The sequence below is a fragment of the Tachypleus tridentatus genome, chromosome 10, assembly GCF_004210375.1.
Source record: "Tachypleus tridentatus isolate NWPU-2018 chromosome 10, ASM421037v1, whole genome shotgun sequence".
Taxonomy (NCBI): Eukaryota; Metazoa; Arthropoda; class Merostomata; order Xiphosura; family Limulidae; genus Tachypleus; species Tachypleus tridentatus.
In genome coordinates, this window is record NC_134834.1 from 33,939,817 (window position 1) to 33,958,254 (window position 18,438).

The 18,438-nt window shown below is 33.9% G+C and overlaps 1 protein-coding gene across 2 annotated transcripts in view; it reads right to left on the reverse strand.

Annotated features, from left to right (window-relative positions):
• LOC143228041 (uncharacterized) overlaps nucleotides 1-13,704 on the reverse strand; it is a 44,756-nt gene extending 31,052 nt beyond the window's left edge. The window contains exons 1-3 of one of the 2 annotated variants that reach the window (XR_013015155.1): nucleotides 13,546-13,704; nucleotides 9,245-9,361; nucleotides 7,651-7,936 (exon numbers count right to left, since the gene is read on the reverse strand). Coding sequence is in view for 1 of the 2 variants with exons in the window: in XM_076459386.1 (XP_076315501.1) it covers nucleotides 7,802-7,936; nucleotides 9,245-9,361; nucleotides 13,546-13,611 (318 nt within the window). In the remaining variant the exon portion in view is untranslated. Of the gene's footprint in view, nucleotides 1-7,602; nucleotides 7,937-9,244; nucleotides 9,362-13,545 lie in introns of those variants that run through there. The other variant, XM_076459386.1, reaches the window with a different exon arrangement.
• Between the last annotated feature and the right edge of the window lie 4,734 nt (nucleotides 13,705-18,438).

Sequence of the window (18,438 nt, forward strand, 5' to 3'; positions counted from 1 at the left end):
TAAATGTGGAAGAGAGAAGTGAAAGAAAAAGTTGTTCCAGAAATTCATTACTTTCCATGTATTTAATAATAATAAAAACCTATTGTTAAGGCACTGAATTATTACTTTCGGATATACTGTGTCCAACTGGTGAAATTTAAAATTCATCGTGATTATCTACAAACCCTGAAAAAGAAACAAAGAAGTAAAAGATGTCATTTTGTTGAATACTATTTAAGAAAACCAAACACTATGTATTGTTACCACGTTTCTATAACATTGAAACTCTGTGTTTTTAGTTTATTTTGTCGTGGTTTTCCAGTGATCTGAATAGTGCAGTTACATAGCTGACAGCCATGGTTCTAATATATGTTACTATAAAGAGTCAAAACACAAATACAAAAATTACCTCACCGTCAAATTTATAAGATCTTTGGTTCTTTTGGTAAAGTTTATTTTCTATACTTTGCTATTCATGTCTTCACACAGAATGTTTACCACCCAAACTAGCAGATTATAGATATTATATATTTTATAATAAACTAAGCCTTAATTGCACACATACACACACATATATATATATATAATATAACTACATTTTTCATAAGTGAGAAATAATGCATTTTAATGTATGTACATTGAATTATCATACGGGATAGTCACTTTAAATACCTAAAAAGTGACAACAAAAACATGTCGCTCTCATTCATGACCTATGTACTATTTTACATATCTACGTAACTATAGTTGTAATGAGAGAAGAAAACCAAGCCTTAATCACAGACACACGACGGATAGTAATAAAAGGAATATCGTATCAACAGTTTCTGTATTTTTATGCACTGTTTATTGGCGAATAAATGACGTGTTTGAATGTACTGGAAACAACTTACTGATAAACTAACCGCTGATTAGTACAAAAAGAAAATAAAATTCCTGTGTGAGATAAAATGAACATAATGGGAAAATATGTTGAAGGAGTAGAGAAAATTATTTAGTTAAGTCTAGAGTTCCTTTTGTATGTTTGTAACTTTATAAAAAAATCATAAAACTGAAATAAATCTTAAACTCATGTCAATCACTATCTTGAGGTCGAATATTCATTATTGAAGAACAAAAAGCACGCTAACAGTGACTGACAGACTCCAGAAACTGTTAAACGATGCATCAAAATCCCGTGACGTCTATCACGCACAAATACATATATATAATTCAACTGCATTTTTTTAGAAATGAGAAATATTTCACTTTAAGATATGTGTATTGAATAACACTATGTAACACAACTTTTGTTCCTGGATAGTATCTGTTATTTCTTAATCACTTATGTTGTAAAAGTACAGAAAATGGTCATTATGCCCTTCATACTTTGCTTTTGTGACCTGGATAATGAAATTTAGAAATTAACCTATTTTCTATGTAAAAACGGGTAAATTTGCACATTTTCATTAAATAAGGTCTGAATAAAACAACATATAAATCAATATTTACATATATTTACACTAAAGTTATACAAAATTGTTTAGAAGTTAGTAGTTTTTCCATATATCCGAGTGTAATGTTAATCACTTTCACGTGTCAGACAAGTTTGTTTTGGAATTTCGCACAAAGCTACTCGAGGGCTATCTGTGCTAGCCGTTTCTAATTTAGCAGTGTAAGACTAGAGGGAAGGCAGCTAGTCATCACCACCCACCGCCAACTCTTGGGCTACTCTTTACCAACGAATAGTGGGATTGACCGTCACATTATACACCCCCACGGCTGGGAGGGCGAGCATGTTTAGCGCGACGCGGGCGCGAACCCGCGACCCTCGGATTACGAGTCGCACGCCTTATGCGCAAGGCCATGCCGGGCCACGTGTCAGACTCAAATATAGTCTACTGTCATGTTGTCGTTATACGCTCCTTGGTGACTGCGTTCAAAGTCCGTTATGTCTTAATGGAAGCAATCGCCTTGCTCCTCTGAGTGTGCTTCCATGTTCTCCTTGAATTTATCAAGATGAGCGTCAAGGATATGGTCTTTTAAGGACGTCCTGCAGCCAATTTTGCTGTAGTTCTTCACCACAGCCTTAACGAATTCCACATAATTTACGGCCTTGTGATTGTCCAAGAAGCTCCGAACCACTGCGACAAAGCTCCTTCAAGCTTTTTTTCCAACTGAACTTCTTGTGGAATTCTGTGCACTCCATGATCATTTTTATTTGTGGTCCAACGAGAAGTCTCGAAGGTACTTGAAGGCTGAAGACTCCTTATCAAGAGCTGTGACAAATTGTTTCATTAGACTCAATTTTATGTGGGAGTAACACCTTCTGGAGGTCCACTAGTGGCTCATACTTGACATTGTGCCTCCCTACAGAGAACTCGATCCGTTGGGACCAGTGCTTCCTGTTGTAGTGCGCTGCGGTGTCCCTGTTGTTCCAAAGGCAAAGATAACAGACAAAAACTGGGTAAAGCGTCCTTGGAGACCCATTAGAAATGCCACCACTTTGAAGTCTCCGATTGCCTCCCAGTCATATTCATCATACTTCAAGGCTTCTAGCAAGGTCTTGACGCTGTTGTATTCCTTTTTGAGGTGCACCGAATGAGCCAGGGGAAAAGACGGAAACGTATTCCCGTTATGGAGCAGCACAGCTTTGAGGCTTCTGGATAAGCTGTCAATGAAGGGGCACAACTCGTTCGGATTACAGGCAATTCCAATTGTCTCGCACAGACCGGGTACATTGAGGGAGAGCAGAGCTCATCTTGACGAGTGAAGAAGCTTCCTCTGACTTGTGACTTGCACACTTTCATTCTTGAAAATCCTTGTAGGTTCTACAACATTCTAGAAAGTTCTTGAAACTTCTTGTAAGTTCGATAAAATTCTCTATCAGCTACTCAGTACTGAATCTACCTGGAATGTTGTCGAAAATGGGTAAATTTGAAAATTTCATTACCCAGGTCACAAAAGCAAAGTTTGAAGAGAAAAATAGGTCTTTTTCATTATATGAATATATAAGGTGATAAATAACACTATGGAAACATTTTTTTTTTTTACTTTTTCTTGTTTCTTGGCAGAAAGCGTCATTTCCCACCTTATATATTCATATAATGTTCACAATCGGAGTTTCAAAAAGTGCAATATATTCCACGTTTGTAAAAAAATTAATAATTATAGTGACAATTATTACCCTTTATTCAAAAATGATTATATCTGTCTTATAACTTTGTCGCTAGAGAAGAGCGTCTGTAAATAGTTCGTGGATGTATCACAAATGAAATATTACTGACCTATGTTTCTGGTTTTCTGTGCGCGGTAAGTGATAGCGCTAACGAAAGCAAACGTCGTCTTTGCCCGGAAATGATTCGTCAAATGAATTGACTCATTCAGGAAAGGAGGTTTGACTAGATTACAGATGCGTCCCTCATTATTTTTTATTTAATTAAAGTTTTGTTTGTTTGTTTTTTAATTTCGCACAAAGCTACTCGAGGGCTATCTGTGCTAGCCGTCCCTAATTTAGAGGGAAGGCAGATAGTCATCACCACCCACCGCCAACTCCTGGACTACTCTTTTACCAACGAATAGTGGGATTGACCGTAATATTATAACGCTCCCACGGCTGAAAGGGCGAGCATGTTTGGCGCGAGGGGGATGCGAACCCACGACCCTCAGATTACGAGTCGCACGCCTTAACACGCTTGGCCATGCCGGGTCCAATTAATTAAAGTTTAAAATTTATGAGAAAAGCACATTTTACAGAAAACAAAGAAAAGAAATATGAGACATAAAACAATTTGTTTCTTTGTCTTCTGTGCTCTACTATCTATAGTATTGAATCCCGATATTTATCGTTATAATTTTTAAAACTTACCTTTAAGCCGTTGGGGACTTGAATATGTATTGTCCTCGAACAACAAAAGTATCATCTGATTCTTAGGTCAACTGTGGTGCTTAAGTTGAATGCTTAATATTCATGTTGATTTATTAGAAAGGCTTATTTTTTTGACAGCTTCGATGATATAACAGCAAAATAGTTTAATTCAAAAGTTTAGAACATTGAGTTGAAGGAGAAAGTATTAGCTTGTAAACTAGTTTCCAACAAATCCATACGTTATGTTTTTATACTAAATTAGACTCTATCCGTTGAGACAGTAGTAAGTTTTCATATTTCCAATCCTAAAATCAGGCGTTTGAGTCTTTGACCTTTGGATTAACAGCTCTCTTATGGCTTGGGAACAAAATTCCACTTGTTGTGGATCTATTGGACATAAATAGGTAACAGATTGAGCCCACAAAATTAAAAGTGCCCATGGATCCCTGGTGAAAGAACTCCAGATGTCCAGAAAGTAATTTAACCATGCTCACACTACTCCCTCACCCACAGGGTAGTCACTAAAGCCACTATAATTGGTCCACCCAAATTAGAAATCCTTGAGAGTATGAACAGATCCTAATATGGGAACAAACAGTTCTGGGAACTAAAGAAGGAGATCAGAAAACCCTACAGGCCAATACTCCCAAATTAGCACCAGAAAGGCAGGAAGCCAAAAACAATAAATAAGAATGTGAACAGGCTGTATAAATTTGGGCTTCTAATATCTCTGGAATTCCAGCAAATAACATGGGATGAAGAAAAGGAGTTTTCTGTAGTTCCCTGAAGACAGAAGATGGTAAATGAATAGTTTCTAACATGTTTGTACCAAATAAATTTCAACAACAAACTAACCAGGAAACCAAAGAAAGAACTAAAGAAGACAAACTGACTAATGTAGATGTCAGCAAAATCCACAACTTGCCCTCCAATTGCTGAGGGGAATGTTGATATGCTTCATACAAAAGTTGGAATGAGGATAAATAACTTAGGACAGTACGATAGTAAGGTAAACAGGAAGAAAATGTGATCTGTTTGAAGTGATCTCAGGATTCAATCTAAACCTTACAGGTCCAAAAGGGGTCCATCCATTGAGAATTTAAACAGATATTCTCATGAAGGTGATAGCCAAAGTATGCTGATCCAATAGATGTGGGGGTTAAGGCACAGCTATTCTATTGCATAACAGAGCAGCAAATCTCCCAGTATAAATAGCAATATCAGGAGAAGGGGGAAAAAACAAGACATCACTTGCTGTCCTTTCTGCTAATAAGGAAGGAGTAGAGTCAAATACAATAGGAGAAACCCCCAAAACCTCACAAACCCAAGTAACCGACTGACGGAAAGATGTTGGAGACAACTGATCAAAATGATCCCCTGTTACGGCTGACTTAGTAAAAGAATAAATCAGAAGAAGCAACTCTAAATTCCTGCCACTTGTTCCCTGGTTACTTGCAAAAGCCACCTCAGAACTATTCAGAGAAACACCCTCAGTCCACATATGTCTTCATCTCACAAATGATTATATCACATACAGCTTCAACTGAGTGTTGATAAACACTAGATAGCAAAGGGTGAAGGGAAGAGATCTGGTTGATCTCTGTAGTAGAAACATTAAATTGAAAATTCATACCCACTGGTAATATTTTTAAATTAATTTATGAACATAAATAAAAAATAATAGAGTGTCAACAATGTTCAAAATCATAACATAAGTAGTTAATAATCACAACACTCTTGTTGATAGAAACCTGTGATGAATGCTTTGTCAAGAAAAAATGATTACATTATCTGAATGAGGTACTTATATACAGTATCTGGAGAATTTGCATAGAGTATTCAAATTTGAGTGTGATATAAAAGACTGCACCAAGTAGTTTCAATGCTTAGATGGGAAAAAAGTGGAAACCCTGGAAATTGAGAAATAGCTACAGTTACGACAGAAAGTGTTCAGACCCTGCATCATGAGTAGTTTTTCCTTATAAGTTAAAAAAGTATCATGATTAGGATAATGAACATATAGTATATTATATATATTATACTAACACACATCTACATAAATTTTTATGTAAATTGAATGACTAATAAACTGTTTATAAACAAATAACCAAACATAGGAGGGGCAGAAAGTGTTTGTGCGTCTACTTTAATGGTCAGTTGTGTAGCCTTTCAAGTGAATTACTTGGCATAATTACTCCTCATAGTCCTCCATTATTGTTTGACAGTACAACTGGTATTTTCTTCCATTCTTCTTTACAGAAGGCCTCCAACTTTAGCAAGTTTTTCAGATGACGCTGATGAACCCTGGTCTTCAACTCATGCCAAACATTTTCAATTGGGTTAAGATCGGGTGACTGTGATGGCCACTCCAGAATGCTTATATGGTTCCTCTACAACAAGGATTGCACATATTTCGATGTGTACTCAGGGTCATTGTCGTGCTGGAAGATCCAACGACGCCAAGCCGCAAGTTCCAAGCATCATTCTTGATATAAGTGCTTAATATATCAATTTACTTTTCTTTTTTATGATTCCGTTGACGCCGTGAAGGCTGCCTATACCAGAAGAGCTAAAGGAACCCGTAGCATGATCGAGCCACCTCCATGTTTAACTGTAACGGACGATGTTCTTTAGAAGATGTCGCTCCCCTTCTTACGAAATTATAGCTAATATCATTGTGGCGAAAAGCTCGATTTTAGTCTCGTCTGACCAAAGAATATTCTTCCAATAGGTAAAGGATTTATCTATATGCTTTCTTGCATACCTCAATCATACTTCTATATGAACAGGCTTTAAATATGGACGGCATGCTTTAAACACAAAAGAGCATAACATGTTCGTAACTGTAGAGGTGCTTACTTCAACCCCAATTTCCCTTACCAGTTTCTGTATGTCATTATGTGTTAAACGAGGGTTCCTACTAACTTCTTTGAGAACCTTCCTCTTGGTTCTCTCTGGAATTTTGGTGGGGCGTACAGAACGAGGGAGGTTAGCAGTTGATCCTATAAACTTAAACTTGGCAATTATGCTTTCAACAGTAGATTTTGGCACATCAAGTTATGTAGCAATACCAGAAAGAGAAACACAAGACTTGTATTTTACAATAATTTGTTTTTTTTTTATATCACTGGACAGTTGTTTCTTGTTCGTCATGATGACCAAGCAGATAATGACGGAGACGGCTCTAAATTGCCGGAAGTACATTTTTTGCTGGCTAAATTCCAATAATTATGAACCCAGTGTCTAGTTCTGGGAATGGTACAATGTAATTTATTTGCCAAACTAAACAAAATTTTTACGGGAATATCAATTTTTTCACAGTTTCTGAACTGTATGAACACTTTCTGCTCCTCCTATTTTTGGTTATTTGTTTATAAACAGTTTATTTGTCGTTTTATTTAAATACAAATTTATGTAGATGTGTGTTAGTATAATATTTATAATATATTATACTTCTATTCACCTACTCATGATACTTTTTAAGTTATGATCAAAAACCCACTCAGGATGCAGGGGTACAAACACTTTCTGTCAAAACTGTATATTGTCAGTGAAAGTAAGTATATTTTGCTATATATTGGTATACTAGCACCATGTCTACTTAGATAAGTCCTGAACTGAAATTTAAAAAACAATTAACCTGGAATCTTTTTTTTTTTTCATTTTAGGAATGGCACATAACTATAATATATGCATCTTACACTATGATCAACTAAATATCTAAAATACATACAGTACTTAAATATGTTTCTTTATGTTAACTGATATATGAACTTTCTCAAATAATATGTTTTATGCATTGAAGTCATATTCCTCAGAATTACCATTAACTGGGTAGCCAACTTCTCTAGTTGTGGAAACTGTCTGCTTTGAGTAATGTTCTTTTCTCAACTTTAATACTTCCTGTCTTAGAGCTTCTTGGATGAGCAACTGATCACAGCCTGAAGTCTCCTTTTCTTGCTTTAACTGCGTCAATTAATTCATGAGGACTTCATTGGCCATACGTAATTGTTCATTTAGCTTGTACACCTCTTTCTGTAGATGTTCGTTTTTAACTGAATATTCATTCCTTTCTTCTTCTAATGACTTAATTTCATCTTGTAGTTCAAGCTGTGTTTGAGAGACCATATTTACATCACTACAATTAATATGTACTTAAATATTTTATCAACATCAATAATGATACTAAAAATATAGTAATATTATAAAATACAGTAATATTACAAAGCTGCTGAATGAATCAAACACACACACACATCTTTGAAGATTGAAAAATTTAATTTTAAAACTGTTTAAAAGCTACAGGATATTAAATTTACAGTTTTTTTTTAGAATTACAACTTTTCTCATTTTGAGTATGCTGCAAAAACCATAAAAAATTAACAGAATTTAAAATTTAACTTTCAGAATATAATCTTACTATCCCAGACTTAAATACATAATTGTTCATGAATATACGATTTCAACTGCCGCAAATGTATCTTGATCATATGACCAGTAACAAAATCAGGAAAGTGTAAACATAGACACTTATTGTTAACCATTTTTTCACTCATGAAAATGGTCTACTTTTGTAATATTCTCAGGTGAAATACACCACAACAAGTAAGAACCAAAGCTAGAATTGGAAAATTGGAAGAGCTGATATAAGTTAAGGTTGATACAAATGAAAAAAGGTTGGATACAGACAAATCTCATTACTACAAGAAAGGGAATGTTTCCTATGTGCCTAGTTATGCACAGGGCCAATATACCAGATAACATTAAAAAGTAATTAATAATTCATCTTCTATACTCACCACTTAGAGAAGCAGATATACCTGCACTAGCTAGCACTGACCATTTGTAACAAGTACCGAAAGGAATTAGAACCATAAATATTTGGATACAACCTTTAAAAAATCCTAAAATAAAACTTTTGGATGTTGTTTTCATGCTGTAAATCTACATAAATTACTTTCTCCATTCTATGATAATGGGATGACTTCTTATTCCTTATTGTTTCTTGCAGTCCAATCGTTGGAGTTCTCCTGTCACATATTATAATTTATCTTGGACAAGTCTCCAATTTATTATGTTATGTATGTTACATATTATGATTTCAAAAATATGCTGGAAATTTTAATTTAAAACTTAAATATTAATATGTATCAAATTTATGATACTTGCCAACAAGACATACACACAATTTTCTTTGTCAACACAAATATACATTTATATATATAAAAAAAAAAAATACAATTTAAAATAATGATGATTACAGATAGTGAATACAAATAATTATTTGATATAAAATTTTACAAACTCACAAACAATATTCAGTCTTCTATGTGGTCTGGAACTGAATATTTTATTGACAGCCTTAAACTGCTTTATATGTAAATATCAAATATATATACAGGTATAGGTAATACATACCCTTTGTTTTATGTTTTTAAACTTTTGATTATCAGACAAGTCACCACAGTCTGTTTGAGTAAATGCTGTACTTTTCTCACGTGAAGAAACAGAATCTATGATAGACACTTGAACTTCCTGAAAATAACAACAAACAAGACAGCCATAATTGTAGTTAGGTCATCTGTAAAAAAACTTAATATATTAACTGAAATGAAAACAGAAAAAATGCAAATTTCAATGTAAAAAAGAGACTGTTGGAAATAATAGCCAGTTATGAAGTTGTATAAACTATCTTGAGTTACACTTACAATTAAGATTTAATTAATCAATCAGTATAAATAGTTATTTACAACTTTCAACTGATAAGATTTTATTTCCATACAGTACTTAATAATAAGATCTTTATGAGAGTATAATTTAGGCTAATGCAGTGAGCTATGTGGAATCTTTAATAATATACTGTGTTCAAGTAGAGCTGCATTAGTATCAGAAAAATTAGATACAGAAACTTAACAATAGAAAATTCTATGAGATATTTATATTATGAAGTAGAACAGAATCTCTTAGAAACTGAGTTCATGAAAGAAAAAGACTGGGTTCAAAACAACTAAACAAACAATCTTTATTAATTCACTAACACAAACATTGCGTGTGTATACTTACCCAAGGAACAATAAACAGTCTCTTCTACAAAAATAAGTATCATCATTTTATTGAGCTTAAACTATCTACCAGACTGTTTAAACTCAATATTTCTCACTTTACAAGCAACATCAGATTCATCAAGAGGCCCATTACACCATGAGCAGAATAGGTGTGAGCTCAATACAATGGTAAGGAGAAAGATAACTTAAACAACATCAAATTACCTACCTGTATATATATATGAACACACACACACACACAGAACAAATTATAAATTCAAAAAAAATACTATCTCAAATACTGATTGAGGTGTTTAAGACTGTTAAGGGAAATTTATCCCTTTGTTGTTATTGATGACACCACTGACAATAAGATCTTCACAGTTTGTTGGCTACTAGCAACAATGGTTCCAAAGGTGTGTTATTTGTTATTTGTGGTGCTGAGTTCTGGAAGACGTGTTTCTCTGCCACCCAACATTCAGCTGTCCTTTAGGACAACCTCAACTGTCACAGGGCTTCTCTGGCTTAGAGACATAGTGATATTTTGCACAGACCAATGCACGTACACTACTTGTGGCTCATTGTTTATAGACACATTATGATAAGACACTTAAGGAAAGGGTTCTTGATACTGAAGTGCCTACCATTCATCTTTCTTGATAACAATCTTTTGGAAGCTGACTGCCATGTCTGCACCACTAGTAGCACTGGTACAAAGGTGGTGCTTAGCTAATCATTAGTGGATTCTGCAACTCTGTCCAATGAGGTGTAAGGCTCTTAGGTCTGCTTGGTCTCCAGACTTCAGAATCAGTTAGGTCCCAAATGTCCAATAAATGACCTGGCAATGCATCTTTTAGCATAGATTTTACAAGGTGGAATGTCAGGCTGGATCCACGTGTCTTTGGGTCAATATGAAAATCTAGTTCATTGCCAAAAAGAAAGTGCTGGATGTCTACTGTTATTTGCCAAACAACTATAATAGTTTTATAATACTACAAAGCTTCAGCACATTAAGGAACTGAACTTCACTGACTAGTTTAAGAACATGACAGCCAATAGTAAAAATTTGATCTTAAACAGTAAAAGAACAGATTAAAAATACAAAATTGGGTGAATACCTATTAATCAGATGGTCAGTCTAGTGTTTAGGTTGAAAAAAGTTATAACTGCCTGGTTATAACTATTACACTCCTCTCAAAAATCTATCTTTAGGGAGGAATAATCAACAGACTACTACTGTCAAGTGATACTGGTATGTAGGTTCACATGTAATCATAATCGAATCATCCATGGAACATACATGACCAGTGTTTGTGAACTTTTTCAGTCCACTGACTTCACTGTGACTTTGTTGACCAATACCTTATCAGCTGTGCTGTTCTTTGTTGTCATTCCTTTGATAATGGCAAACATGCTTAGCCTTCAGCCAAAATCCAAACTCTTTAATACCATCTACACATAAACAGTACTCAGTTCCAATAAAAAAAAAAATGAAATCAAGATTACAAAACTAGTTCCTATGCAGAAGCTGGCTCAGGTTAGGTGAAGCCAGCCAACCTATACTTCTGACCATTAGAATCCACTAATGTTCATATTGTCATTCTTTATAGATCATTTTCCATGCGCCCCACGAGTACAATGGAACGTCTATGGATTTACAACAGCAGATAGCTCAATGTGACTTTACTATAAGAAAACACACACGCATTGTTTATACACATGTGAAGACTTCAAGGCCACTTATGCTGGTGAAACTAAATGCCAACTTAAAATACCAGCATTTGAATATATCTCTATACCTATAAAAATTAGAAAAAAAGTTATAAACCTTTCCAACTCTGCTATCTACCATCAATAAAAACAGGACATCCAATTTTTCTCTCCAACTTTAAAATATTTCTGACAGCAATGTCTGAATCAGGAAGGTATCAAGTTTCATTTATTATAACTATATATGAACAGCAACATTATATCAGCAATGTATTTTGAAAGTATCTACAATATTGCCAAAGAAACAAATGGACTTATCTCAATTGGAAAGTAACTTAAATTTAGATTTATTAGTATGCGTAAGTAGTCGAAATTTCATCATTCTTTACTGATATCAGATAATCAAACCACATAATGTTTTCTTTTGATAGAATTTATAGTATTTTAGAAGGCACTTAATACTACAATCCAATATATTTTCTTACATTATAATAAACCAATTGCAAAATACGTAAAAAGAAATTATGATTATAAAGAGTTTTTTGCAGTAATTATGTCATATCTCAAAACCAATATGGCACAAGAAGGTTAAACTGCACAGGGGTATTAAGGATATTATGTGGATATAAAGGCCAAAGTTGTCATATGATGCCATTAAGAGCACCACATAATGTCTGATCAATAATAACAACTGTTATAAATGTGCTGTCCTAGCATCCAGAATGCATTGCATTAAGGTAACAATGAACATCATATTAAGTTCACAAATCTTATCTGGTATGCTGGCCACTTCCAAGAATATTGTATCTTTGAATCCGCATGATATATGTATAATTTCAGACAGTCCTACAAACAGAAGTTAACTAATGTCAGGCCCATTGAATGAGTTGGCAACTCACAAGAAGAGAAATGTGAAATTATTCTGCCTTTAACAGGTTCCTGCAAGATATGTTCCAACTAGTTACCAATAGGTGAAGAATCACCATTCTGCATGAAAACAATAGTTTCCACCATATTCTGTCGATGAAACTAACATTAGTTATGTTCATTGCACAGTACCCTGCAGCATGAAATGTACACGTTTGCAATTCACATGTTGACAGGTATTAGAAATGTTGTGATCTAGTGATCCAAAGCGATAAAACCGTATTCGATGTATTCGTTTTTGTACTTTCGCTTGATTCCTTGCTTTTGATTCAACACATTCTCCTTTGCAGCACCAGACTTACTTAAATATTTTTTTTCCATGGATAAATGAAAAGCTAATTCATACACGATAAGCAGGAAGTTCTGCAGTTGATATAAAATTCCTGCCTTCAGCATAATAACTGTAGCTTACCGCAGAATGAGAACGTGTTCCAGAAAGCAGTTTGATTGTTTAATGCATCATTTATGATGTACGAAGCGCTTGTTGCACCACAATTAAACTAACAGTCGAACTGTTGCAGTAAAGAATGAAATTTAAGTATAAACTTCTCAGTGCTTGAGTTCAATGAAAACCATCGAATGTTTTGGAAGGTTTCAGAGTGTCTCTATAGTAGCTTTTATTAACTGATGTGTTCAACTTGCTTGTAAAATTCCAAGAAAGCTGAATGTGTTTCAAAAAACACCGCGGTACACAGGTTGAGAATCACTGGTACAAAGAGGTATAATACTCGTATATACTGATGTGAACTATATTAATTAAATTTCATTATATATAAATAAGTTAAGTATCAGTTGGAATTTAAATCATCAACACAATCATCTGACAAAAATCTGACTATTAAAATAAAAACAGAATATGATACAGAAAGAGGTCTGGGAAATGTTACTATGCCTAAACAAAAATTATGTATAATAAAAATTCACTATTAATTCATACCGTTATAGTTAAAGGAAAAAAATGTATTGGTGAAACATAGTTGCCTACTTTTTTCAAATTAATATAAATCAAACATAATTATGTAAATCACACATACTTACATTACAATTTTCAACAGCACCTTTTGATTTCCGCTTCTTTAGCTGCTTCCTGACAGCACCAGCCATCTTAAGCCTAATGTCTGGAAGAGCGTAAACTTAAAACTCAATAAATCACTAAATTAAAAACACAAAAGCTTAATAAAAGTTTTTGGTTTTTCAAAAACGTGAAAAGGATGGTAAAGCTTTTGATATTAACAACAGTTTTCTGAATTTCTCGAAATTATGCTATTATAGATAATATAATAAGAGTACTTATGTTTAAATGATACTTCCAAAAAACGTCAGAATCGTTCTATTTTGCTAAGCAACCGCAATTCAGTGGTGGTGATGACTAGCTGCCTTCCCTCTAGTCTTAGACTATTTAATGTTATAGATTTCTTTTATTTTCTTTAGATGATGAATAAAGAAGAACTCAAAAAGCCCATAAATATTGGAAACAATATTTGCTAGTACCTTAAACATTGTCATCTCCAAACTCTGGGCCCAGTATGGCCAGGTGGATAAGGCACTCGACTCTTAATCTGAGGAGTCGCGGGCTCGAATCCCGATTATAATGTGACGGTCAATTCCACTATTCGTTGGTAAAAGAGTTGGCGGTGATGACTAGCTATCTTCTCTCCAGTCTTACACTGCTAAATTAGGGACACCTAGCACAGATTAGCTCGAGTAGCTTTGTTGTAAATTTGTAGAAGATTCTAGAGTAAAGAATCATCAATTGAAGATATGTGTATTTAAGTTCTAGTGACTGCCAGTGTTGCCAACTGAAATTTCTAGAATTTTGTCTAATGATTATAAAAGATAATCATCAAACTCGCTGAGAAATAGCATATATTGTTAGTTTGCAACAGTTAGTATACTATAAACCTCAGAATTGATAACTGTGATAAACGCTTATTAATCGAAGAAAACTATCAATATTTGACCAGGAACGTTCATAGATGTCGAACACTACAAACCATTTAACTTTAGACGATAGTATTTTTACGAGGACATTAGATATTTTCCGCGATTAAAAGTCAGCTTGTAAACGGCGTGAGTCCAGCAAATAATAGAGTTAGCTAGCTTACTCGTTAAGTGAACTGCATCTATATCAACTTGAAAGTTATTCTCATGCCAGATAGAGGACTTAATATTGTTTGTGTGTATAAATCTTGTTGGCAATTATTATAAATTTGATATACATTCACATTCAATTAACTTTTAAATTAAAATTAAAAGTTCCGGCTATTTGAACTTAAACTACATCGCAAAAAATAAAAAAATAAACGCCCCCCCCCAGTAATTAAACGGTATGTCTGCGGACTTAAAATGCTAAAACCGGGTTTCGATACTCGTGGTGGGCAAAGCACAGACAGCTCATTGTAGCTTTGTGCTTAATCAAAAACAACAACGCAAAATAAATCAGAGGCTCGTCAGGTATAAATTATAATACGTACGTATAATTTTGTACGTAAATATATTGAAGTGAACCAATGCCATTAACTTTTTTCAGGCTGCTTTCATTCATTTAAGAAAAAGTATAAAGACATTTAAGATTGCACATGTTGTTTTACCATTTATATTATACTTATGTAAATGTATATTGTTTCCACAATCTTTCCAAATACAGACAAATACTATAAAACGAGTTTATATAAAATTGTGTTATGATGCAATTGAAGTTAAAATATTAATAACTAAATCAAACTTCAAAGAGATTGCAATATTTACAGAAATACTATACACTATTCATGTTAATATAACACAAATAATATTCAATAAATAGATTTATGTCGGAATGAACATGAATTCGTAAAATTAAAGTATTTTGATGGCTAAAAATTATTATACCAAGATATTAAGTCTTACATTTACTAAAGAAAAACAAAGCAATTCTATAAGGATATAAGACAAAACCTTAATTTTCATTTTTTTTTAAATATCGATGCAAAAAAATAGTAATAATGGACACTTCATAAAAAATGCATAATGTCAAACAAACAAATACATTAAAATTTTAGATATAAATAACTTCACTTTTGTCATTCTGCAATTATTCATGTCGAATACATAAGCAAATACCTAATTGGATTACCGAAACGATTCACTAAGAAACACATCGACGTATATACTATAATCATACCAAATCCAGGTATTCATTAAGAAACTCATCGACATATATACCATAATCATACTAAATCCAGGTATTCACTGAGAAACACATCGACATATATACTATAATCATACCAAATCCATCGACATATTTACTATAATCATACCATATTCAGGTATTAACTAAGAAACACATCGACATATATACTATAATCATACCAAATCCAGGTATTCACTAAGAAATACATCGACATATATACCGTAATCATACCAAATCCATCGACATATTTACTATAATCGTAGCATATCCAGGTATTCACTGAGAAACAGATCGACATAAATACTATAATCATACCATATCCAGGTATTCACTAAGAAACACATCGACATAAATACTATAATCATACCAAATCCAGATATTTACTAAGAAACACATTGACATATATACCATAATCATACCAAATCCAGGTATTCACTAAGAAACACATCGACATATATACTATAATCGTACCATATCCAGGTATTCACTAAGAAATACATCGACATAAATACTATAATCATACCATATCCAGGTATTCACTAAGAAACACATCGACATAAATACTATTATCATACCATATCCAGGTATTCACTAAGAAACACATCGACATGTATACTATAATCATATATAATCATACCATATCCAGGTATTCACTAAGAAACACATCGGCATATATAGTGTAATCATACCAAATCCAATTATTAAAATCAATATTTGTTTTTGTTTCGCTTGAGACTATTCGAGGGCTATCTGCGCTTGTCGTCCCTAATTTAGTAATGTAAGAGTAGATGGAAGACAGCTCATCATCACCACCTACCGCTAATTTCTTGCGTTACTCTTTTAACAACGAATAGTGGGATTGACCGTTACGTTAAAACGCACCCACTGCTAAAAGAGTGAGCATGTTTGGTGCGACGAGGATTTTAACCCGCGACCCTTGGATTACGAGTCGAGTACTTTAACCACATGGTCATGCCGGGTGAAAGTCATGAGAAGTACTTGTAGTTACTAAGGGTAATCTGAAACAAGTAACTTTGAGATGCTTGTTTCACATGGAGGATTACTACACAAAAATATATTATTCCTGGTAGGATTTTTATTTTCTAATTAAAATACTTTTTATTGATGTTTTAAATCGAAAGTTCTAACGTTCATGATTTTTGGCTTAAAAATATTACACGTTTGCCAGTGGCGTAGCTAGGGGCGGGGCAAGGGTGTACATCTCTGCATAACAACATTGTTTATTCGCTATGAAGTGACTGCATTTTGACGATTTCATGTCAGCGTTATGATATAACGTGACCAAATCACAACCAAATTGTGGCAACACATGACGTTGCAACTCCCATATATAGAACACTGGACATTACTTGGTTAAGAGGGGAAAATATTTCATTCTGAAATTCATTTCTAATTATGTAACATCAATTTAGCGCCCACTACGACGTGGTCTGGTAAAGTCATTTTAACTCCCGTTTCAATTTTCTATTATAGCCGTTCGTTTACTCCCGAAGGACAGGGCGCTTAGGCCATGGTAGCATTGCGAAAAGTGGATCAAGTAATAGACAATTTACCGACTTTATTCGGTGAAGTATTCGTGTAATGTGCGTTCTGATTACTGATTTACAGCATATAATGTTACATTTCACAACGTTTTCACAATGTTACATAACAACGTTGATTATTCGCTATGAAGTGACTGCATTTTGACGATTTCATAACGTTTAGACAACTTAATAGAAAAATGTGACTAATTACGACGTTGTGGCAACGTTACATAGCAACGCCCATTATTCGTCAGGAAGTGACGTTGGAATCTGACGTTTTCACAGCGCTTAGACAGCGTTGTGGTATAACATGACCAAATCACAACCAAGTTGTAGCAACACATGACGTTGCAACTCCCATATATGGGACGCTGGACATTACTTGGTTAAGAGGGGAAAACATTTCATTCTGAAATTCATTCCTAATTATGTAACATCAATTTGGCGCTCTCCACCCTCGATACTGCGCCCGGGGACAGATTTACACCCTTCCACCCTACTAGCTACGCCACTGGCGAACGAGTAATTTTTTAAGCCAAAAATCATGAACGCTAGAACTTTCTATTTAAAACACCAATAAAAAGTATTTTAATTAGAAAAGAAAAATCCTACCAGGAATAATATATTTTTTGTTACTTGTTTCAGATGTGTTTTTTAGAGAATACCTAGATATGGTGTGATTATATATGTAGATTATATATGTGAGTATATATGTCGATGTAGAGTTTGTATTAGTACATAGATTAATACTTTAATTTCCATTATACTTTTATTATTTTACCAGATGTCGTTTTTGTTAAATGTTTTTTAGCGCAAAGCTACACGATTGGCAATCTATATTTTGTCCACTGCTACTGGAATGTAACCCCGGATTTCAGCGTTTCAATTTTATAAATTTACCTTGACCCTTCGAGGGACTTCTTTAACGGTAAGTTATTATTTTAAAAATGAGTTTGTATCACATACAAGTATATGTATATTATTTTGTTTTGTTAAAGTATTCAGCCAACATCTCCATGGAGAAAACAGTCTCCACTTAAGTGTTTGATGACCGTGTTTACTTGTCCTACCAATGAAAATCCACAGAATTTAAATGAACGCTATCACTAGTAGAGACCAGTGCAGTCCTTTGTTGGTTTTTATTTTTATCAGAACCACATTCAACGAATACTTGTTTGTTTTTCCACAAATCCAAACTTGTTATTTGTAAAGGTG